We start from the raw sequence: 25,519 nt of genomic DNA on the forward strand, positions 1-25,519 counted from the left end.
ATTTTCTTTTCATTTCCAGTAGGCAGCTCTGTACACCAAGAACTAATGTTCTTTGTTTTTCCTTTTTACACAGGAAATCGAACAAGACACATTTATTTGAAACAGGAGTTAGTGTGCAAGCAATGATCTTCCTGTGTGAAACATACTGAAAATGAAATGTAAAGCAGTTTTGGTCAGAGTTACTGTTGGAAAAAGGGAAAATGATGTACAAAAACTATGTTTTTAAGTCATTTTATACATTTTGACACTATATTTCTACTAGGTAGTTATGCTTAGCACAAATGTTTTTCATGTTCTGCTCTCAGTATGTGTTTCAAACAGGAAGATCATTTGTGCTGAACTGCGTCCTTGCTACTTTTTCATGCAAATAATGACCTGCAGACATGATAAAAGTACATTGATCTGGTTTCCCATAAACCACTATAACGTTTTAGAGTTTGGAGTTGTTTTAAGATCTCTGAAGCTGTCTTGGTCTGCAGTCCTCTTCAAGTAGCTTCAGCTAACCTGGATTTATACTAAATGAAACGTTCACTGCAGATAAAATGAATTCAGGATATGACATAAAATAACACACAATATTAAAACTGAAAAATGACAACAAATACTTTATATTTGTATACACTGCAAAAGAGTCACTACTCCCCTTACAATTTTTTTAATTAAGTTTTTGATCCAGTTCATTTTTAATAGTAGAAGTCCACAACAATGTTGTCTTGTGGTACTATAAACTCCTACTCTCGTTTACAGTGTTTTCTTTTAGGCAAAAAATATGTGTGCTTTTTAAATGCTTCACTGGAGCCCACATTTTTCCTGTTTTCCTTTTTCCTCTTAGTATAGGTGTTAGAAGTAAACCAGCATGACAGAATAATAAATATGAAGCAAACTATTCATTGGTCATGTCAGCTAACATCAGCTTAAAGTCTGCATCTGCTAACCTAGATATATAAGACTTGTAGATTAAGTCAAAACTGGGGAAAGATAAACAACTTCTGTTCTTTGAAGCTTTGTAATCAAACCTTACAAATGCTGACTTCGACATGGTTTCTGGACTCCATACAGAGCCGGTGATAGAAGAAAAACAGGAGGAGAGAGCAGAGGAATCATAATCAGCCTTTCAGCACAAGTTCATCTGCCCCTCACACACACCGCTTCCCTTTAAGACCCGAGCCTACAAAGACGGGGGTCAATGGCGGCATTCCTGCTTTGATATCAAAGGTACCCTGGTTACTCAAAGCCTGAACAAAAGCTTTTTCATCTAGTTGGTGTGCAAATCCCCTCCCTACTCTCTAATAAAAGTAGGACCCATTGATGTAAAAAAGAAAACACCATTTGATAAGCCAGCAAAAGAATCCCTGGTTTTTTTCCAACATTATTTAGTAAAAGGATTTGCTTTAAATAAAAAGATATGCTTTATGTTGTAATGTAGTCTTACCTGCTCATGACGCTGCTGTGATCTCTGTAGACACAGGCTCGATCTCCTTCACTGCCTCCTCAATCACCTCGATCACTTGCGCCATCACCTCTGCACACTTTGCTGATGGTTTTTGCTCCTGTTGGCTTTCGTCTGCATCCAAGCGTTGACTGGCAGCAGCAGCTTCAGCAGAGCTGGACTCCTGAGGTTCTTCTGTCAGGTCTGAGAGTTTGTTTTGTCTTGAAGGATTCTCAGCTGTCGTGCTGGTGTTTGAACTCTCACCATCTAGCATCTTCACGGTTTCTACTTTCACGGGCTGCTCTTCAACCTCCTCGGCCAATTGCAGGACCACCTGTGTTGGCATGTGGGTCTCAACCGCCTTCTCCTTTTTCTCCTCTGAAAGGGCCTCCGACTGGTTTCCATTCTCAGAGGTTTCTTTCACTTCTCCCTCCTGATCTTTTTCACTTTCTTCAACGTCTTCGCCTTTGATCTCTGTTATTTCTTCCTCAATGACAGCATCTTCACTTACTTGTACTTCCACAGCTTTCTTCAAGTCCTTTTTGGGTTCCTCCTCCTCATTGTTGTCCTCTTTAATGTTTTCTGTGATCTCTATTGGGACAGTCTCTATGACCTCCACAGCAACACATAAGGGCTGAGGGGATTTTTGGTCTGGTTTCTCACAGACGTCAGGAACAGGGGTGTCAGTGATGACAACTTGGTCAGCTGTGATGCCGGTCTCACCCTCTATGGTAGCTGTTGCCTGGACTGGTGTTGGGATGGTTGCTATTGGCTTTTTGGGTTGTGGTGCATCTTCTAAAACTTTATCTACAGCCTCCTTGATGACAGTTTTTGCAATGACCGCACTCTGAGTCTCAATCTCTGTGTTCTTCTTGGCCTCATTTGGAGCAACAAGCAACACTGTCTCAGTGATTACAGCACTTTCCTCACTTGGCACAACAGCAGGAAGAGCAATTTCAGCCCCCTCTATGTTTTGATTTTCTCCGGCCACCTCTTCTACATCCATGGCACCCTCTTTGGACTCCATAGTTACCTCAGAGACTTCTACACTCTGGATGCAGACAGCTGTTTCTGGAATAGACTCTATAGCACTGACCACAGTTTTAGGGGAGTTCTCCGTCCGTCTTGTGGGCTGAATGACCTCAGAGTTCTCTGTGCTGACAGCTCCAAGCTTCTCAATCTCAGACTCGTAGCTCTCAATGGCCACTTCAATTTCTGCAACTTCACTCAATTTGACTGCAAGAGGCTCAAGCTCCAGAGTTTGGACTTTGTTAACATGAGCCTGGAGCACAGGATCTTCTGAAACAGCAGCTTCTTCTGGTTCTAACGGCTTCTCCTCAACCACCATTTCAACATCAGTAGCATGACCAACAGGTACCATGTCTTCTAATGTAGGTTCCACAGGCTGCTCCACAGCAACTTCAGCAATCTCCTTTGTCACAAGACCGATACAAAGAGCCGAGGCCTCACCTTGTGCATGTTTCTCCAGGAGGGCAATGTTTACAGGCTTGGCGTTTTCTGTTTCTGGGTCATTCTCGTTTTTTTCAGAAGCTTTTTCGAGAGGAACATCTTCCAGAGTCACAGATGTCTGGGTGGGGATTTCAGTGATTTGAGCCTCAATAGCACCAATGATTTCTTCTGCATTGTTCTGCCTGGGACCCTGTGGAACAGGGGAGGTTGCCGCAGCTGGAGCTGGAGTAATAGGCTTCACCTCGGCGGTGGACAGTCTACGTCCTGTGCGACCTAGACCTGTAGGAGGAGCAACCAGGTCGTCAGTTTCGTCCTCTGCAATGTCAGTGTCGACAGATTTAGGTGTAGCAGCATTTTCCGCCTCCTCTGGAATATCACTCAGCTGATCATGTTGGTCTTCTGCACCTTCAATGCTGGCTGGAATCCATGATGGTGCTCTATCCTCAGCAGACACTTTAGTCTGGACTGTAGCTGCTTCTTTTGGTGCTTCCTGTGCTACTTCAACTTGGTCGTCATACTCTGAGAGAGGAACCACAGCTGGCGTGTCAGAGTCCTCCTCACCTGAGCCCTGGTCTGCAGATGGCTGCTTTTCTACCACCTTCTTCTTACGTCCAGGGAAGAGCTTCCTCAAAGAGAAAGAGGACTCTTCTTTTTGTGTTTCTGTGTCTTGCTGGGCTTGGTCAGCAGCCCCATCTGGCTTCTCCTCACTTTTGGGCTTATTTTTTGACATAACCAACCGTTTCAGTGCGCTCCAGGGTGACTCTCTCACAGGAGGTGCACTTACTGGCTCAGGTGCAGAAGCTACTTCTTCGTTTTCGGGATTTTGGGAAGCATCGGTGGCATCCTCGTTTTTCCCCTCTTCTTTCACATCTTCTTCTGCTGCTGTTGCTCCTGTTATCTCCTCTTCAGCTTTGGTCTCCTCCTCATCAGAGTCAGAGGTCTTCCTTGTCCTCTTTTTAGGTCCACCCATACACATCAGAGCCTCCCAGGATACAGAGGTGTCCATTTTCTTCTTGGTCTCCTCAGTGCTACTGGTCAGTTTCTCTGTGTTTTCAGTTTTTGGCTCTTCCTCTGGACCCTTGTCTTCTTTCCCCTCTTCCTCCTCAACACTTTTTTCTGCCAGTGGAGCACTCTCGGATGAGGACAGAGTGGCAGACTTAGCTGGTTTGTCACTTGTGCCTTCATCTTCACTATCAGAAGACCTTTTTGCATGCTTCTTGGGGGTTACCAGTTTTCTAAAGGAGGCAATGACACTATCTTTTTTCTTCTCACCATCAGATGCAACTTCCCCTTCAGTCTCTTGGCTGGACTCAAGTTGGCTTGCCTCTGCGGCGACAGGATGCTCTCCTGAGGCCTCTGGAGATGAAGGCCCACTGTCAACTTTAGCAGCCTCTTCGGACTCAGCAGAAGACTGGGGATGTTCTGTCCCTTGCTCCCCAGACTCTGTGAGTTTTGACTCTGACTCTTTCTTGTTTTTTTGTCTCTTAGTTGAGAGTTTCTTCAGGCCAGCTCCAGTGAAGAGTTTCTTCAAGGGGCTTCCGTGAGACTTGGACTTTTCCTGTGATGACTGCAGCTCAGCCTCTGCACTCACTTCAGCTGGAACCTTCTCATCGGCACTTGCTTCAGCCTTTTGGTCTTCATGCTTGCTCTGATCAGTAGTACTTTCAGTTGGAGTTGTAACCTCTTGGGTAGCATCTGATTTCGCCTCCTCCTGGGTGCTCGGTGCTTCGTGCTTGGACTCAGGTTCAGATTTCGCCTCCACAGGAGTTTCTGCTGTCTGCTCTTTAGTTTCCTCCTCTGTTACAACAGCCTCCTCTTTGGTTTCCTCCTCTGACACAACATTCTCCTCCTTCACTGACTGCTCTGCCACATCTTTCTCCCCCTTCTCCTCAGCAGTGGATTCATCTGATTTAGCTGTCTCCTCTTTTTCAGCAGCCTCCTTTTCCTCCTCTTCCTTCGTCTTTTTGATGCTGGATTTTTTTCTCAAGTTTGAGAAGAGTCCCACAAAGAAGAGCTTTCTGAAGGGGGACATACCAGTCTCCTTGGATGGAGGTGTGCTCTCTGCTTCTTTCTCTGCTTTTTCCTCCTTGACTTCTTCATTAGCGGCCTCGGCAGCAGCGCCTTCAGGTTGAGCATCAGTGGATTCATCTTTGTCTGTTTTTATAGCGGTCTCTCCCTCAGGGGTAGATGCTTCTATCTGGGCCTTATTTTCATCAGATGGGGTTTTCTCTTCATCTGCAGTATCCTCCTTGTCCTTTGCAGGTTCTTCAGTTGAGCTGATCTCCTCTTCTTTATCTTTGACCGTTAGAAGAGTCACAGGGTCCGTCTCGTCACTTTTGTCCTTCTTAAGGGTGAATTTCAAGCCCACGATGGTGAAAATCTTCTTGAAGCCGACCTCACCTGCATCATCCGTCTTCTCCTCTGCTACTTTCTCTTCAACAGCGGAAATATCATTTGCGCTTGGCGACTCTTTTTCCATTTTCTCGCCGTTTACATGAGGAGTCCCATCAGCCGGGGCAGTTTCTGTACTCTCTGGAGCCTCTTCCTTCTGACCCAGCGGCACACCATCTGGCTGGCCAACTGAAACGACAAGAAAAGAAAGAACTTTTTGTAAGACTTTGATCAAATTTCTCAATTTAGTTTATTACTTGACTCTGTGTGCACTTTTGTGCCTTAGAAAGATTCCTAATGAAATCCCCATGATGTTCATATAAAGCCATCATCTGTAACCTTCATTTAATGATGAGGAAATCAAATCACTTGCAGAGTCAGAATAATTGACTCTATATTTCATGTAAAGTTTTAAGTAAAAAAGATATTTGTAAAGATCCTAACCTTCTGGTAACTATTCGTTGGTATAACTTTGCTATGTGCAAATGGGAAAAAGCATATGAGCATCAATACAGATAAATAACACACAATTGTAATGGTACACTATTGAATGCTAATGCAGTTTTAGATTACTAAGCTACTCTAAAATGTGTTGGGGCTTCATTGTGGCGCTTTTAAGGTCCAGACAGAGACACTTATCTCACTGTAGGCATTCCTCTGCAGCTGAACACATGTTGGGCAAATGTTGCAATAATAGCTGAGATAGCAGACATAAACCACAAGTTCAACATGTCGGTCTGTCAGTGTTTTGACAAATGTAGGCGTTTTGCCGAAGGGAGCAGCGGGGCTGCCGGAGGCTCCTCAGATCTTACTACAGTCTGGGAAATTTCACGTCTAAAATCCCTGGGGTCTCTAAAAAAAATCCTAGAAAGATTTATGCTAAAGGATTCAGGTTACAGGATTACACACAGAGCAACTAAGCCGCTGTTTAAACCAAGCTCATCGTGGGAAATAATCTGCCAGTTAATGAAGCCAACTTGAGTAAATTAGTGGTTGCATAATAAATTTCTTTTTTTTTTAACCAAAAAATTTAAATTTAATATTCTATTCAATAAACTGAAATAGAATTATTTTTTTGTAGTGCTTGAACTCAGTTCTTGGTCATTTCCAACTGAACTCATCTGGTTAGTAACTCTCTATAATTTAGATGTTGTCGTTCCACACAAAAATGTTAAACTGCACATCGGCCTACGTCCCTTGTTTCTGAATTATAGACATAGACGGCGTACCAAGAATATTTTAACTTTCAAATACAGAAAATGTTTGCCTGGGCAACCAAAGATGAATGTTTTTTTCTGAAACACTCTTAATTTATCTACTAAAAGTGTGATGAAGGACATTCCTGCCTTTTCTGTCTTAAGAGGAATGCAAATGATGCCCAACCCTAACATTTTTTTAGATGAGCTCAATGTAGTGTGAGTTTAAATAGCAAGGGACTTCAAGAATCTTTGTTTCCTTTTTTTTTAGTTAAACTGTCTCTTGCCTCTGCCCATGTACTATTCAAATTAAACAATGCAACACCCTTTCACCCCCCTTTCAATATCTCTCCTTAAAATAAGTCCCAATCCCCTTGACCCAAATTCCACCACAGCAGGATGGAAGGGGTCCCACCCCCCCTTCCCAAACCAGACACAAGCATACAAAAACACAATAGCCTCCAAGCCCTCACTGGCCCCTGGAAAATAAAGGAAGGGGGGTGGTCGACCTTTTTGTTATCAAAAATGGCTACAGCTAACAGGAAGTTTAAATTGTTGAGTTTGACTGCAGTGGTAAATAGGGAAAGGATTCAAGTGACAATAAAGGTTTTGTATTACATGTATGGTACTTTTTTTTTTATTACCACTAATCTAATCTAAATTCATACATTCACACCAGTTCATCTGAGCTGTTTTCAATTAGTCCCCAGAACAGAAAAGGTTATTAAAGAAGAGCGTGGGAGGAGTTACACTATAAGTAAGCCACTTCTTTGTGTACCTACACTGTCAATAAAACAGGAACCATGCTGATTTAACAGACCACTGGCATCTTCTCCATCTTTTTGATCTCTGTCTTCTTGCTCAACCAACCGTCAAAGTCCTGGGACTGTAAATATTTGGCGGAGGAGGACGAGCAAAGGCCGGGAAGAATCTAAAGTTAAGCTGGATGGATGCAGGAATGAGGGTGTAGCATATTCCTGACACTCGCCATCATATTTGAGGTGCTTATCTCAGCTGGAGACATATCCTCGTGTGTGAGGGTGATATTAAATATCAGAGCTGCAGCCAATAACTGATTGTAAATCTACTCCAATCTGTGCTGAAGTCAGGTTGTGTTTCTGTTGGGGCTGTTGCATGTCTCGTTTGGGGTCGCCTTTATCTGCAAGGGCGGGGGCAAGAGACTGTATACAAATACATGCAAATACTTTAGTCTGGGTCTGGAATTTTAAAACAATAGCAGTCCGTTAAAAACAGGGCAAGGAGACATCGTCACCCTCCCCCAACGGAGACGATACTTAACACCCCCCATACACACACTAACATCTTTAAAGGTGTGGTCAGAGCATCTCTGTTTGTGCAGAGGGGGGAGGACATCAAGAGTTATAATCCACTCAAATAAAACAACATTGTACTAAACCAGTGAGTTTCTAATTTATCGTGATGCAATCCTGCTCTACTTAAACCATCCTGTTGAGTTAAGATGACGGAAACTGGGAAAGAGGATATGTTTTGGCATGCAATCAATTCCAGACTCCCCTTTCTCTCTATTTCTCTCTCTCCCTACACATCCTCCGTGAGTAAATATCCCCACTGGGAGTTAGAGTCGCACTAATCTAATAAAACATCTCACATCATGGGATGCAGTGTGGTGACTCAGATGTTGGTCTGTACAATAAAAAAAGAAAATCAAGGATGAACATTTGATGGACATTTTTCCACTGCAAAGTTTGAAACATGTTTAAGATGTTCTCACTGATTCAGGATAATAAATCCAGAGATTATTGCTACGAAATGTGTTTGCAAAGTTAAGTAATGCAGATTTTCTTACATTGTGATGTTCTGCGGTAATCTAGGCAAAGCTTTCTCCAACTGAGATCACTCATCCATGCCAAAACATCCAGAAACCACAATGCAAACTAACCACACCCTTAGTACAACAATGCTTTTGGCAATACTCACTTACACAAGGAAAACACACTTGAATGAGTCCCGTTATATTCAAATCAAATGAATGGATACAGATTTACAACATAAATAGTTTGACTTAATTCTGACTTCGACAGACACAAAAGGTAACAGTGTTTCAGACATAAAAAGCGGTTCCTACCTGTTAAAGTAATTGTTCCAAGCATTGGGAGAAGCCAGAAGAAAAGCAAGCCCAAAAAAAGATGCACCAAATTAAGATTTTGAAAACTGAAGACCAAAAAAAATCACGAGTAAGCTCTAGCAGTCTACTATTTTCCTTCCCTTCTCTTCACACTTTGTAAAAGTAAGCCTTCCCTCCTCTGAGTCCCTCTCAGGGCTTGAGTTGTTTCTTCTCACTTCCAGCACTCCTCAGTCAGTCAGCAGAATGAAGTGAACAGAGGTCTCCACACACATTTCAACAGACTGACACACATGTCACGGTTAGGACCACCCCTGCCTCCCCCTTTCTTTTCTTCCCACCTCCCCTTGCCTTTCTTCAGCTGTTCTGAATGAACCCCCCCCCCCCCTGCCCTGCGCCTCCTCCCTGTCCCCACTCAGCCCTCCATCCTCCTCTTTCTCCTCTCCTATCCACTGCCTCAGAACTCATCGTCCAGCAACGTCTGCAGCGCGTCATGTGATACTCCAATTTAGCCTTTACTACTGACAACCTAAAAGTATCAATAATGTGTCAAAAGTATAAAAATCTGAAAAGTGTGGCATGGATTTTGCTACATTTACTGCTGCAAATCTTTTGCTGTATGATGCTTGCACCAGCTATGAAACATCTAGAAACTGACTATTAAGGTTGAATTTAGAGTCTCTATGAAGATCTCATTAAGTCTTTAGATTCTCAGTTGGTTTTGGGTCTGGACTTTGACATGAATATAGTTTTATCTAAAATAGTCACCATGTCTCTGGCTGTATGTATATGATTATAGTTCTGCTGGAAAATGAACCTCAAGTCTTAACCAGGATTTAGAACAGCTTTTTACTTTAAAATAAACACTGTATATATATATTAACATTCCAGACCTATTCAATAAATTGGAAAATTATTGAAAGGTCCATGTACTTCAGTAACTCAGTTCACAAGATGAAACACATTATAGATGAATTACATACAGACTTATGTTTAAAAGCCTTTATTTCAGTAAATTATGATAATTTTGAGTTTATAGCTCAAGAAAAGATTACATTTAAGATTATAATAATACATTAGGCCAATAAACAAAATTAACATAAAGATGTGGGTTTTGTAAAAATTGTTTAATTTCTGTTTGAAGGTTCAAAATGCACTGTTAATTAGGCAAATAAGCTTTGTTGGAGTGAATTTGCTAATTTATAGAATGACAGTGTTTATGTTAAAAATGTTTGTACATTGGGAAGAAACCTGTTGTTTCTGCGCACAAACATGACAAATAAAGCTTATTCTGATTCCAGCTTCTCAAGACAGGATTTAACTGGAACCCCACAGCATGATTCTGCCACCACAATGTATTACCACAGATGAAAAAATGTTAAATCATCTTGAAATTGAATAAAATGTATCCCTTTAACTCTCACATCTTTATACATTTTCAGTTTTGGAAAAACTTACGGCATCTTTTAATCAGCTGTTTTTCCAGAGGAGGCTGGTTTTTATCCTATTCGGGTTTTTTTTGCTTTTCTTAGAAGCAGTCCTAAATACACGTTCTTTCTGTCTTTCCTATAAAAGGAGGCGTCCAGCCTTGTACATCATGGCTCATGTCAAAAGTCCTGTAGGAATGCTGATTGAGGTAACCCAGAGTGAACTTCAGCACTTTATATGAACACTAATCTCCCAGCTGGCTTTCATTGAGCTTCTAAAACCTAATAGAAAAGTACAAAACTTGTCCTTGAACATGATTGTTTATATCCAGATCCTCAACTTAAATCATGAACCAGGAGTGCCGCCAAGTCTCCACATGGCTCCTGATGTTTGAATGTTAATAGGGGCCCCTCTCAATTGCGCCAATGCAGACACCTTTACCTCAGCTTTTGTCTGCGCTGGAAGAGAGACCAGAAGGAATGCAGATAATTCCTCAGGTAAATACTGGCATAATCAGATCTGTCACACTTCTGCATTGTCCCACAAGAATGTGTGAATTCCAAACAGAGAGCTCCCAACCGAGTGATAACAGCAGAGATCGAGTAGCTTGAAAGTCTGACATCAGCGCCCCCCCCCTCCTCATGGAGAACGCATCTGAGATTCCAGGTTTACAAGTCTGCATCTGTAAATTTGGCGCTTCATCATGTGCGAGTCATTAAATCTGTTTGTGTGTCCTGCAAACGTCGCTTGCAAATCATCCAGTCAGAGCAAGCAGGGGTGCGATTAAAAATGGGAGTTGTTTGGATGTTTGTGTGCGTTAAATTAAGCGGAGGAAGTTGAAAATCTAATAAGAGATCATTTTGGAAAGAAAATTTCAGTGGATAACAACATTATTTTTTATAACATTATGCAGGAGGAGACCCTTGAAATGCTGCTGTGTGAGCAGTCCTTTCTCCAACTGGTAACAAAGTTACATGTACTCAGTCATAGGAATATCATTTCATTCCAGCTCTGGATTAAAAAACTGTCAGTACCTAAAAGACTATTTTAATCTTAGTCATGCACTTTAAATGTGTTGCAAGGATGATGCTTTCTTTCATCCCAGTGACTCATCTGATGGGTATGTAACTATTTGTACTCTGCTACATAACGGCGACCACAGCGGCGCATAATGCTGAGTGGATGGTGAGTCAAGCTGATGGGAATTTATGGAGTAAAACCGACCCGCATTTCCTTTTTCCCTCTGAACTTCCTTCATGTGACTCACCCACATCAGTCACATTCCTGGACTTCCATACATACTGACACATTTTTATTTAGACAGCAGAGGGAAACTGCAAACAATACAAAATGAACTATAGAGGAGCAATTTTCTTTTTGCTTATCAGTCTCTCTTGAAGTGTACCACATAAGACGCATAAGCCTGAATGAATGCTGAATATTATCTCAAACTTTCTTCATAATGGATGAATGATCAAGTCAACGTAAAGCTAAAATCCAAACCGGAAATGTCTTCTTAACTCAATCTAACACCAAAATAGTTGTCCGCTTCTCTTTGTTGATCTCAATAATCAAATTAAGCTGTTAAACATCTTGAACTTCTTGTGGCCCAGTCATGACAATGCAACTATCCACAATTTATTTATTCTAAAGTTTGGAGTCCAAGAAAGGCTAGAACAGTTTCTTTGTGTCTTTGTTTTCCATTTGATCATTAGCGCCATGACATCGCACACTCACTGCAATGACCAGCTGAGTCCAAAGAGACAAAAAGATAAAGATCTTAAATTGTAAAACTCTAAAACCCAAATAGGACGAGCAGAACTCTCGATTACAAGCTAAAGCAGATGGATGTAAACAAGAGCCGGTGGCTGGTTATCCTGTGATGCATTTATCTCTGGACTTGAACATTTCCCAGTTGCAAGTTGGGAAATAACAGCACTGTCCTCAGTAACAAGCTAACTATTATTAGCAACACAAGCTAATAGCAATGTAACTTTTTAGAACTATGTACGGTAATTATTTATAAAGCGCCTTTCAAGATATAAAATGAGCCAAAAATGGGTAAAAAATAAAAATAACATTTATGTTTTTAAATATTCAATTCAATCCAGTTTTATTTATGTAGAGCCAAATCACAACAAAATCCTTTCAATTCAATCATACATGCGTTCAAATTGATGCTAGTTATCAAGCAGTACAGTAAGCTCAATTAATATTTTAAAAAGTTTCTATCTGCAGAAACCCAACAGTGCTGATCTTACATTACATGCATTCAAATACTAAAGGAGCATGATCAATATTAAGAATTGTGTATGAAAGATTTACATGAAAAGCAACCATTTCATCAAACCAGTTGCAGTGCTCAACTGGTGTTAGAACCAGCTTAGCACTGGTTATTCGTAGTTCCACAGCTCCAGGTTCTGGCTCTTGACCACAAGATTTGGTACCAACACAGCTCTGGGATTAATAACATTTATTATATTTAATTTCACACACACACAGGGTGTCTGGGCTCTCCCTTAGAGATAGGGTGAGAAGCTCGGTCATCTGGCAGGGACTCAGAGTAGAGCTGCTGCTCCTCCACATCGAGAGGAGCCAGTTGAGGTGGCTCGGGCATCTGGTCAGGATGAACCATGAACTATTTATTTTTTTATAGAACCGGTCAAGAACTGGATCTAGCATCAGTCCTGATCAAGCACTTGAACTATTTTAGTGAAAAAGTTTCAACAGACTTGGTCATTGATAAAAATAAGAAAAGTACACATCCCTGCAGCCTCTCCTAGCTAGATTTTAAAGTTAGGTTTAGTTGAGAAATATTTCTCAGTCCCTCTAGGAGTCTTCATGGGCCTTTCTGCTTGTTTGACAAAATTTGACTTAGCAGAAAGTAAAATTAAGTTGGCTTTTGGGGTGGCTTTTCTTCATTTCTCTCATAAAAATCAACAGAACAGAAAATGTTGTGGCGGCATCTTAAAATGTCTTTACAGCTCAGAAACGTAATATATTGACAAAGAAAAAACTTTCACAAGATGAAAACAAGTCGAGAGACACTTTTCTTCTTTGTCTTTCAGCAGAAAAATGCTGCTCTGATTAAAACAATCCTTCATCCAAGCAGCACATTTTGTAACCAAACTTCAACAACGCGGAGCTGATTTGTTGGTGGCTGACGCCCCACATATCTTGCTGGATCAGAAAACGTCCCTGAACTGAGGAATGTTTGAGGTGGGGTCTTGTGTTCATGCAGGAGGGAGAGGGAAGTGGGGGATCGGGGTGATGGGTGGAGGTGGCTTTTTTGTGGCTTATTTAGAAATGAATGACATCACCAGACAGCTTCGGAGACGCCGCCTCTCACACTTCCAAGAACGGGAAAATATGATGTTAAAATAAGTGGAGGAAATGGGAGAAGGTAAGAGAGGCCGGCTGAGACCAGAGAGATCTGTTTCGCTGTGTAATTCTCCTTTCTTCTATATCTTTTGCTCTTTTGCTCCTTTGACTCTGTCATTTATTCCTCCTATTTAATCCCACTTTCTTTTCAGTCATTCCTGCACTTCAATGCCCCAGTTCTTCTGTTGCACTGGGCTGAAGTGATGGATGAAGAATGTCGGACAGGAAATGCAGTCAGCTCTTGACATCATCACTTCCTCTTCCTGCTGCTCATTTCCTACTGTTACGGTCATGCACTGTGCACAGTTTCATTCAGGGGACATGAATTATCCGATGTAGCGCGATAAGAAGAACAGTACAGCTGTGACGTCTAAGTAAAGCGACAGAAAATATTGTTTACAGATCCTATTGTTGAAAGAGAAGCTAATGCTTCCACCAGCTTGCACGCAATTCTCTGAAAACACTAAGTGGTTCTGCTTTCTCACAGAAACCAAAAACATAAAGCTTAAAATTTCGTCCAGCAGCTCTTTCACCGAACCATGTTCTGCAAGAATTTGCCATCTGTTACACACATCCTCGCTTTCTTTTGCATTCTTGAGATATCTGCATCAGTAATTTGGCCTTCCAGTTGTTGTTAGGCATCATCCTGTCCTTTAGCATGCTGGCACGTACAAATGGTAAACCGGAGATGTGCACTTTGAGGGTCCCTGAAGGACGTTAGCTTATACAAATGAGTGAGTATAAATTAACGAGATGATTCCCAACTTTTAGGTTAAAATTACAGGTTGCAGTTGAATAAACTAATCTTTAAATTTGATCTAATAATACTTGAATAAAGAGAGTGGTAAAATTGGCTAGTTTCCAGACACAACCTTGTAGCAACCACCTCAGTTTTGTCCGTGAGGTAAAAATCATATCTAACTTGGAGTGTCGCAGTGGCCGCTGCTCTGGTAATGAAGGGGGAGAAGGAAGGGTCCGCCACATTCTTGGTCCATTCTCTAAAATCCTCCATATGCCTGGGGGAGGTTAGGAGTTAAGGATAGAGATTAGGTTCCCTGATGCCGGGACAGATGAGAGAGGAGCGCCTGAGGAGACGAGTGGGTCCTGAAGACGGGCAGGGCGGGGCGGGGGGAAAGTTGGACAGTCTTGGTGGGAGGAGTTTTAATTTATTTTATTTGACATGAAAACTTTGAGATTGGTAATGTGACTGAACAGGATACACATGTTCACAGCTTTTATTTTCTCACATCCAGCTAAACTTTCCAACTAAATGTGGAATCAATACAGTTTGTTACACTGTCACCACCATGGTTGGCTGCCAGGGTAGTGTTCATTTTATGGCAGTACAGCTTAGAAAACTTTTATAGTCATTAGTTTTCACCTCCCATAGTTGGTACTTTACTCAGTTTCGTCCTTATTGTGGAATCATGAACTCTGACCTTAGCTAAGGAAAGTGAGCCCTGCAGTGCTTTGGATGTTTTCTTTGGTGACCTACTGGATGAGTTGTAGATGCTCTTTTAGAGTAATATTAGTATTCATACAAAGGTCTACCTCTGTTTGGTGTTTTTTCCATTTGATCATGTCTCTCACTGTGGTTTGCTGGAGCAGAAAATCTTAGAAAAGGGTTTGCAACTCTTTCCAGACAGAGAGTTTTTTTTTAATCTGTTCTTGATTTTCTTTTGAGTGCAGCATTATGTTTTTTTAGTCTGTTTCGACAAAAAGTTCTATTTAAGTTACTTCTTGTTTCGGGTACTAAAAATGCCTTAATGTGGCTCATGAAATGGAGCTCAGATTTGCAAATATTTGGTTAACATAACTTAATTTAGCAATTTTCAAGAGAAAAGCTAAGAATCCATTTGTTGTTTTTTGGGGGTTTTTAGACTTCACAAATGAAAGTTGTGTTTTTTTGAAACAAATGATATAAAAATAATTTCTTCTAGATGTGTCCCATCTATGTAAGCTCTTTCACTCATCCCCCAGTTAAACATGAGCTCGACGTTTAGTAACATAGTTATTTATTGGAAGATGCTACTAACGTAAAAGCGGTGGGTGTAAAAATAAGTTTATAATTCGACCTCCTTCTTTGAACTTGAAAATATACTTTACTGTTGTTCTTATTTTCCTTTCATTATAAATTATTTTATTGTATTCAACTTTGTTTATTCTTTTATTACACTATTTTCAAGTCAAACATCAAGAATGCATAAATTGAATGCGAAAAGGTTTTATATAGCAGAAAATGTGTTGAAAAGAAAATCCCTGTTCAGTGTCAGAGCGAAAGTGTCTAAGATGTTGAACAGGCTTCCTTTATAAAATTATAAAACAGACTACTCAAGCTGTGTTTAGATAAATCTTCCTGTCCAGTCCACTTAGAAGTTGAACGTTTCTAATTGTTACTTACGTATGTACTAACTTACTGTGGGTGTGTCTTTAAAAGCACTCACTTAAACTGAACCTCTGCCTGGAGAACAAATATCTTAAGAGACTAAGAGGCTTTCAGGGATTCTGATGCTGTCCTGTTGCGTCTCTTCCTTTTCCTGAAGAGAAAAGTAATTTCACGTCTATTGAACGGATCATCATCTGAGAACACCTACATCACAAGTCACAGACAAACTATTCCCTCTCGTGGGGTAAACAGCAAGAGAATGTCGCAGGCTGGAATGCAATGTGGGCAGAAATTCAAGAGGAGCGATCCAGTGGCTGGATTGTGTTATAAACCCGAAGCCTCATACACTGAGATCAGACGGAGCTTAAGTGAAGGGAGAGGTCCCTTCCACAGGCATGATGAACATCTTGGCAACATAACTGTAGAGGCCCCAGAGGAGCACTGAAATCAGTCAGACTTGAAATTAAATCATATCCACCCATAAGACAGATCCACATGTTGTATTTATAATAAACTAAAATTTCTTCATGAGCATGAACTAGGTGAAAAAATGCAGCGTGTCAAGAGCTGCACAGACTTTTAAATCCTTTTTAAAAACCTACCTTTATTTATTTGCTTATGGCTGTATTTTAATCATTTTCCTGAGATACGTGTTTAATTTATTTATAAGGTTACATTTAATTGTTTTGTTTTATTATTGTTGAAAATGGATAATTGCCTTACTGATGATTGAAACATTGTTTCTAACTGTTTAAATTGTGTGTGCTAAAAAAAAAAAACTAACTTGACTTGAACTGCCTCTGTATCCATGGCGATGCATTTTTGTCGTATCATTTAGGATTTTATACCAGAAAACAACGACTAAATATTTCCCTAACTTATGTATTATAAGATGCAAATATAAACATAGGCAGAATTATTTCAAATTATGAGATAGAAAACATGTTTTGAAAACATTTTCAGTCCATTATGTTACAAGTTTGTTTGATAATTTTATTGTATACATAAAGTATCTGGATGATTAAAGATAATCAAATGCATGAGCCACACCCATTTATTTCCATGTCTAGTTTTACTGCCGGTGAAAACACCATCAGACTCGTTATCTCCCAGTGAAGCTGTCCAGAAATGTGTGTTGCTTTTTTAAATCTGTGACCCAACCTGGAGCCTGTGTCAGCACTCTTGCCAGCGAGTGACATCATCTCTGATGTCATTCTTCGAGTCCCCACTGCATCTGCAGCTGCAGCTGCGTACGCCCACACCCAGCTAAAAACCAGCAACCTAAAGGGAAATGTTGTTAACACAAAGGCTCAAAGTCAACATCAACACTGAGCTCTAATTGTTACCAGTCAAATTAGATTGGAAAAGACAAAAAGGAAAAAATGAGAAAGAATTGTGTTATTTTGGCAGATGGTCATGTATTATACATCTCCTTTTGATTTAGTCTGCAGGACCGGTGCTTTTGTGGTGATGTAATATGTGACTGCATCATTTATATGTTTTTTCCCCCCATTTCTCAATCTATTTTTACCTCTCCTGATTTTTGCCATTTGCTTCTTACATGCATCTACCTCCTCACAGTGCCTGGTCCTGAATCTAATATTTATGCACTTCCATTTTGTCAATCTTACTTTAAACCAAGCACTCGAAACTCCTTTTTTCTTCAGAATGAGTTTGAACTGATTTTCAGCTTTGGCTCTGACAGTGAGTGACAACTTGATGCAGCTTTTTTGACCCATGTGCAAAACATCACCCTGAACACACCGACAGCATGGTAAAACAAAGTGATGTTGGCAACAAGCTGATGGGGGTTTGCTTTTCTGTAGTAAAAACAGGTAAACTAGTCGTTGATAGTTGACTAGGAGCACCCACTTTGAGTTACAATGAAGTGGTTCAGATCAAGAAAAAAAAATCTAATTAGGAATGTGGGTAACACTTTATTTGAAGGGGTGTGCGTAAGACTGACAATACACTGTCATGAATCATTATGACTGTTGTCATAACCATTGATAAATAATGACACGTTTAATGGAAAGTTGTACTAAAACTTGTATTAAAAGTCCATTAAAAGTGTGAACTTTGCATTAAAAGTGTCATTACGTACCAAGTTAAACTTCATGACAACAGTCATAACCTTTCATGAAGACTTCTTCTTATTCATAACTGGTGTTGTGTCATGTTCATGACGGTATTATGTCAGTCTTATGGACAGCCCTTCAAAAGAAGAGTTACCAGAAAGGGTGTCAAGATTTCAAAATTGGTGTTCAAAAAGTAAAAGGCGGTTTTTAAAGCTACAATTTGCAGACTACGTTTTATTAAAATATAAGAAAATCATGTTATGTAAAATACTTTGAAGTTTGTGGATGTGACATAGAGAATGTCTTTTTAAGTGTTTGAGCCCATTTGCTAGAAACTGAAACTTAAAATGCACATATGCGCCTTTAGGAGAGTCCAAAAACAAACCGTCCTTATCGATACTGCCTCAAACCTGTTTGTCAGGCTGTTGCTTTTGGTGAGTGCAGTTTCACATCAGGGCTGGTCCCCCAAACTGTAAACACCCTGGTGTACCTGAGAGAGCGCAGATTACAGCTGTGTGTTTGCATACATGTCAGCCTTTTGATGTGAATCCTGCCTTTGGTTGTTGTGTGTTTTTTTGCCGTTATCAGACAGATTCCTCTCCGCTTCCTGTCTCCCACTATGAGCTGCTGTCTTTATCAGGCAGGACAAGAGAGCGGTGGTGGGATGTCAAAGCCCTCCATATATTTCGGTCTCTATCTTCCCTCATTGTGTGTCTCCTTTCCTCTCACTCCCCTGCATTCCTCCAAGGCCTTGAAGGCCTTTCACAACTTCATGCGTCTTATGTTTTTGTCTCCTCACATGTTATCCTTGGTTTATTGGAAGAGAAGAGAAAGATTAGAAGGAAAATTCCGAAGACATTTCACAACATTTTTTAAATTTCAATCTTTCCATGAGGCCATGTGACTCACTTCAAACACATAATTTTCTTTTAATTAGAGGAAAAACTCATGTTAGGGCATCAGGATGGATGAAATCTGAAATACTTGCCACCCACACTGTCTTTAGATGATAATCCATCTTTTCTTTTTTTCCTGAAAGCCTCACGAAACGTTCTTATTATTGTATTATTGTTGCTGATAGCTATGATCGGTTCATTCCTTTGCTAACTTGTACCATCATTTTGTGACCAACCACAACAATTTTATCCCAAATTGCTTCCTTTTGTAACCATAAAGAAATAATTTCAGACTCATGTACCTTTCCCTTTACTTATCTGGGGGATTTTCTTTTCCTAGTTAAATATTTTCAGGAATTCTAAAGAAAATTGCTAGAAAAGTTACAATTTGGATCAGATAGCATTTGCCGGGTTTTAAAACATGGCCTTATATAAAATGTAAGAAATCCTGGTGTTATGTTATTTATTACCTTTCTGTAAGTCAATATCCTTACAGTAAACAACTAGTAATATAATAAATGGGTTATCAAAGCGGGTAAAGTTTTCAAGGTGGGTATGAAATGTTTTGTCTCTTCTTTATACCTGAAAGATTCAGTCAAAAGGACAGAAAGCACAAAAAGGCGACAGATTAGAGTGAGCAGCACCAGTACTGAGCTGCCTGTTCTTTCAAGACTTTTTTTTTCTCCATAATTTTAAAAACTGTATTTCTCAAAAATGATAAGAGCTCTCAATTTTAAAATTTGTGTTGCATCTTTAGTCCATTCTGCATTTAGGAAAAACGCAAAGCAAGCTCTTTCAAATAAATTGTGTTTGTTTCTGCATGTCCTTCCTCGCTTTCTTCTGTTTTCTATAACTTCAATTTCACCGATTTAGCAACGATACAAAACCAGAGGAGTCACTGAATTACTCCCCGCTCCTCCTTCTGTTGGGTTACTCCGTGAACAGACAAAATCACTTCATTAAAAAGCTTAATAAACAGCGCAGTGTGTGACATATGTCTCTGTTTTAAGTTGGATAGGGTTACTCCTTCTCCTGGGTCAGAGCAGATTATGAAGTGCACAGGTTGCTTTGTCCGGGGCCCGGGTCAAGGCCTGCTAAATATTTAGGGAAGCCGTACACACCCCTGCAGCCCTCCCAGACCAGGGGAGACAGGACAGAAACAGAAAACAAAATAAACAAATCAAGCTTTAGAGATAGCCGTGCACGGCAGGGGATGGCTTGAGCGGCTTGGTGCACACGTGAATTTAAGCAGATATACAATCGGGTCATTGCTTTCCAAGATTTAGTGAAGGAAAAGCATATGTTTTGCATAATCTATCATACTAAACTAGGAAATGTTTTGTAAAGGTGATAATTTGATGGCGCTAAAGGAATGAAATGTAGATAAAAATATGTTGGAATGCCTACACATGTGGGTCTGTGTGTGTCCATGTAGGTGTCCTCCAAAGTGTTGACAAATGGATTAGTTTAGGATCAGCGCCGGATCACGCAGAGCCACGAAGACATCTGCAGACAAGGAATTCTCACACAGGCTGCAAGCCGACCCCACACAAACACGCTTACCTCCAGCCGCCGCTAAAGACACAAACTACAAGATCCCAGACGCAAACACACACAACCACTGTCACTTTTTCAACGCACCGGCCGCAGGAGCGGCAACCGAAAGCAAACACACAATCACACACACCTTCTGCTAGTGTGTTGTCCTCCGAGTGTCCATTCAGACTCGTCAAACTGGAGATTTGTCCATTTTTCTCCAAAGGCTGAAAGAAAAACAAAAGAAGAACAGAAAAATGATATAAAAATCAATAATAAACAATAAATATGCACATTTTAAAAAGCTTAAAGTTAAACTTTGATATTAAGCAACATAAAAAAAATACATTTCCATCAGGCTTAAGCATACAGCCAGTGTTACCTCAAATACAACCGATCCACACACCGCTCTAACTTCTCATATAAAAACATCTATCTGTTACAAAGAAAATGCACTCCTATTAAGAACCACAAATTAATTTGCTTTCATTGCAGAATCTCCAAGCCCACTAGTAAAATATGTTAAAAAAAAAAAACTTTCTTTTTTGAAAGAGTCACTAGCCATTCTTTATGAAAAAGCCATTAAATTGGCAACCCTATGCAACCCAATGTTCAGCAACAAACATGCCCCCCTCATATATAAGACGTCATAAACTTTGCAATAATAAACTATTTATTTGCCTTTCTGATGGTTAATATCTCACTAGAGCACATTTCCTCAGTGTTAAACTGTTATGAACGGAAGAGAAATATGTTACCATCTTGTATTACTGCTAGTGGTTAGCAGCACAGATAAATCATTTATCCAGCTATTGAAAAAAACATATTGTACTTGAATTTCTATTGCAACAACAAAGTTTTATTGGACTTGCTTCTCACGTCTGGCTGATGTCTGCTGTTTTGCAGTGAATCAACAGAGTTGAGGTTTCTTAATGAATCCTTCCTTTCTGAAACCTTTTGGCTACATTAAACAAGTGTCAGCAAATATATTACAGGCCTATAAACAAGCTACTAAAATAATCAGCCAACACATTACAACAAAGATAAACATGCAATGTATTGTGAATCCCTATACACCAGCATGCTGGTCAAAAACTTTTCTTTTCCCTCCTTTTCTGTCAAGACATAACAATTTGACAGAATTTGTTTGAACTGCCAAAATCAAAATGTTCTTTTCCACTTATCTTATAACAGCACAATTAAGAGTAAATCAAATCTTTAGTTTTGTCCACATAATATGAGATTCAAAGTGTCAACCCACTCCACTGAGAAACCACAATGCCAAAATTCTGTAAGGCAGAGAGTGAGGCCACGTGTTTTTCAAATCAATTTTTTCCATGTAAAAAAAAAACATTTCAACTTTGATAAAAATCCCAAAACGCAGAAATACCAAGTCAGGGTCATTTATTTGCAAAATGTCCACATTAATACTCACAGAAAGGCACGTGAGTCATTAGTAGTGAATGCTTCTTTTGATTTTCTTTACCGTAGTTTACCTTATATTTAACCTTTCCAATTCAGGACTTGGCTTCAGAATCAGGAACATTTTACTATTTTGACAACAGTATTAGAAATAATTTGTAGCATGTCCTAAAACAAGAATGCCAGGAAACCATGAACACACCAAAGATTTTTTTTCTCATAAAATTCTTCATTTAGAAAGAAAAAAAATTTAAAAGTCAAGCCAAAGGTCAAATAACATTTCTCAAATGTTTTTACATAATAAACAAGGAAGCATATGGAATCTTTAAAAGCGAAATAAATTCGGCAAACATTATCCTCCGACTTAAAGAAGTTATTTTACATTCCAGTACTGTGACCATCCCACTAAGTTAGTTTTATATTCCCCTGTGTAAAAATAGTAATCTCTTTATACTCTGACAAACAAACTCCTCCAGAAGACAAAGCTGTATCTCTAACAAGTTTCATTCTGTAACAGGAAATACATGTTTAAACAATTTTATTACACAATTTCCATTGTATCTGACCACCCAGAACATTTGGTTTAATAAACCATAACGACATAAACTGATGAGTTTACATGTACTTGAATTCAGATGAAATAAACATTATCCAGTGTGTTTATTTACCAGGCTTTTCTTAATATGTTTGATTGTAAATATTATAATAATGAAGCATTCCGAGGTTTCGTATGTTTCAGATTAGGATGTTATTGCTCCTTCATATCTACATGTTTGTTTTATTCTTGCTATAAACGCTCGTGATGATCCTGTAGCTGTTAATAAATCATGAAAGGTTGTCAAGTTCACACTTAAATAAAGGAAATATTGTAAGTATAATGAGCAAGTGTGTTAATAGGTAAACAACACACCCTGTATCATAAGACCTTTTATCTGGTCTTATATCCAGGACCTGGCTGAGTTTTTCTGGTGCATCTTCAGCTTACAGCAGGACAAAAGCAGGCAGCTCTAAGCCTTTTGTGTGTCACAGCCAGGGGGTTGAGTAAGCCAGGGCCCCCACACCGAGGTGCTAATATAACTAATGGACAAGTTAGGCTCTGTTCCCAGCAGGCTAGGAAAAAAAGACACCCACAATCTGAACATACAGGAACTAAAGAGTGAAAAACAAAAATGGAAAAGGAGAATGCTGACAAAAATGTGGTTTTGCAAAAACTGAAGCAATCCACCCTTTTAATTTGGCTCACTTTTACAACATTTCAGATAAATCCGGATTGGTTTACATTGTGCTGTGATTAGCTAAGCTACTCTGACTCCTACGGACTATGATTGATTGGACGTGAAATCAGATCACTGCATCTAATTTTGTTGCTGGCTGGTTGTTCTCACCCAGCTAACTTTACCAAAATGGAAAGCTTCACTGCGAGGCTTTCGCACAATGCAACTACTTCATCGCTCGTGCTGTCACTTAGCTAAAAGGTTTGATCCATCTAGAAACATGTCATCTCATCTGATATGTGAGTGCAACATTTGCCTGACTTCAGCTGAAGAAAGAAGAGAGGACTGGAAAACTTGGACTAACCTGACAAATTGCATAACAATCATTACACTAGCAAAGTCTGCTCCATCAAATTAGCAACATGCAGGCTACAGATTCCTCATGGCATCATTTGCAACTCCTGCACAAGGATTCCAAAAGGACTTACTGAGACTTACAATTTCTCTTTACTGAGAAATAGTTTGTTTTAATGGGAAAAGAATAAAGACAAAAATAAACACAAAAAATTTTCATGACTGCACCAGATCAAACCTCTACGTATTTTAAAGCAGATTTGTTGGAGTTCATTCATTTTTGTCTCTGTGCTCCACCAGGGCAATTTACCAGTTTCATGACCCGACCAGAACCCCGAGTGTAAATTACCTTGAGAAATACTGAGATTTGGTTATGTATAAAATCAGGCTTTAATGCCGAAAAATGATCAAATGTTACAAGGCTAAAAGAGATAGAGGAAAAGATAGAACCTACAACAGCTCTATCATACAAAATTCACATTTTGCTTGTTTTTGTTCTTCCATTTGGGTTTCCCAAGCACTTAAAAACAATCCACCCAGCTGTTTTTTGGCAATAAGTTATTGTTTTTTGGTGTTAACCTTTTCAAAAACACGCGAAACGTAGCATCACAAATTAGCACTCTCCCAACCACCTAGCAACTCCAAGCTGAGGTCCAGTTTGGTCAACTGGTTTTAGCCCTGTCTGCACTGTACAATGGCTGCTGGAAAATACAAGTGTTTTGTTGTTGACTTGCCATCCAGAAACTACTTGATGCTTTCTTGTTGGTTGGACCGGAGGCTCCACTTCTGCTTTTCAAAGAAGTATAGTTGTATAATTATGCATCCGTAGGCAGCCATTTTCAGGTGTGAGTGTAAACGTTAAGTTGGGGAGCGTGGTCGTGATCAGCTTATTTGGATTTAAAGTGACAGGAGTCCCTAAAGCAGGCAGAACTGACTAGATAAAAATCTCATTATATGCCAAGAATTTTGTGCAATGTAACAAACATGTTTTGCACGGCCTTTAGACCTTTCCTAACCTAACCTCTTCAGAAAAATATAATAGGTCACCTTCAATATCTGTATTGAATAATAAAAAAAAAGTTAACATGGTTTGGAGCTTGGAGGAGATTTGGTGTCTGGGAGCCATCTAAGCTGACCTCCAGACCTGCGGCAACCCCACCCTCATCTTCTCACTCATGGTTGGCATTCCCGGCATTCCCTGTCCTCCTTGCTGAAATTCCAAAGACCCTCCAATACCTGACTCCACCAAATGTTCACCTCTGCCCCCTTAGTTAGCCTGTCACTAAGTCATGTAGGCAACATTTTGATGAGTTCTGACCATTGGAGGCAAATGCCACAAGTGTTCCTCATGTGACGTCGGTGCATCACAATCCTGCCTTTGAGTCCATCGCTTTTCAAATAAAAGTTATCAAAAAAATTAATTGGTTGAGATCCTTAGTTTTACACCATTGGCAGAGGTTTTCTATATCATAACACCAGACTGAATTGGTTGTAAAACTAACAAAGTCAGCTTACACTAAATTCCTTGACTGAAATCATGAACTTTCACTGCCAGTTGTGCATTTTTTGATGTCTGCCTGGTCACCATGGTCTGCCACAAAGACCTAAACACAGACTCCGTCGTGCAGAAACAGCAGAGACGACTGGTCACATAACAAAACATCTGACTGAGAAAACAACAGCATGAACAAAAAAACAAATGGCTTGTTTTCCTCCTCTCTAATTGTCGGTGTAATGTGATCAGAGTTAATTTAGACTGCTGGTTTTTTTGTCTGGGAATAGTTTTTTACTGGTTTTGCTGTGTGTATTGGGAATAGGCAGACTGAGGCTAACAATAACACTTTAAAGTCTGGGTGTTCTTTATATGTTACATCAGCACATTTTTTTCAACAAATATAACACAAATTAAGTCAAACAAAAAGATGAAAATATTAAATGCGAGACATACTTTAAACTAAAGTTGAAATCTCTTTATTTGCACATGCAAATGCGTTGGGAACACTGAACAGTTTATTCAAAACATGAAGAAGGTTGTATCAAATTTTGCTGTTAGAATACAAAAAGGGAGGTAAAAGTTATGTTAGTCCATAAAACAAACAAAATAACAAACAAACAAACACACTTTTAGAAACTCAAAAAAAAAAATAGAAATCTACTGCAGATTGAATATTTTCCTCTCCTGTGTCACTCAGCAATATTTAGTTGATTGTGGGAACTGCTTCATGTCTGTGTCG

General features: G+C 39.7%; 1 protein-coding gene across 2 annotated transcripts in view; it reads right to left on the bottom strand.

The window, feature by feature from the left end:
- akap12 (A-kinase anchoring protein 12) overlaps positions 1-25,519 on the bottom strand; it is a 46,345-nt gene that overhangs the window by 2,262 nt on the left and 18,564 nt on the right. Inside the window, exons 2-3 of one of the 2 annotated variants that reach the window (XM_005802589.3) lie at positions 20,447-20,522; positions 1,433-5,479 (exon numbers count right to left, since the gene is read on the bottom strand). In XM_005802589.3, the coding sequence (XP_005802646.1) occupies positions 1,437-5,479; positions 20,447-20,522 (4,119 nt within the window). In that variant the 3' untranslated portion in view covers positions 1,433-1,436. Of the gene's footprint in view, positions 1-1,432; positions 5,480-8,593; positions 8,851-20,446; positions 20,523-25,519 lie in introns of those variants that run through there. The other variant, XM_023347343.1, reaches the window with a different exon arrangement.

This window comes from Xiphophorus maculatus, chromosome 15 (assembly GCF_002775205.1).
Source record: "Xiphophorus maculatus strain JP 163 A chromosome 15, X_maculatus-5.0-male, whole genome shotgun sequence".
NCBI lineage: Eukaryota > Metazoa > Chordata > Actinopteri > Cyprinodontiformes > Poeciliidae > Xiphophorus > Xiphophorus maculatus.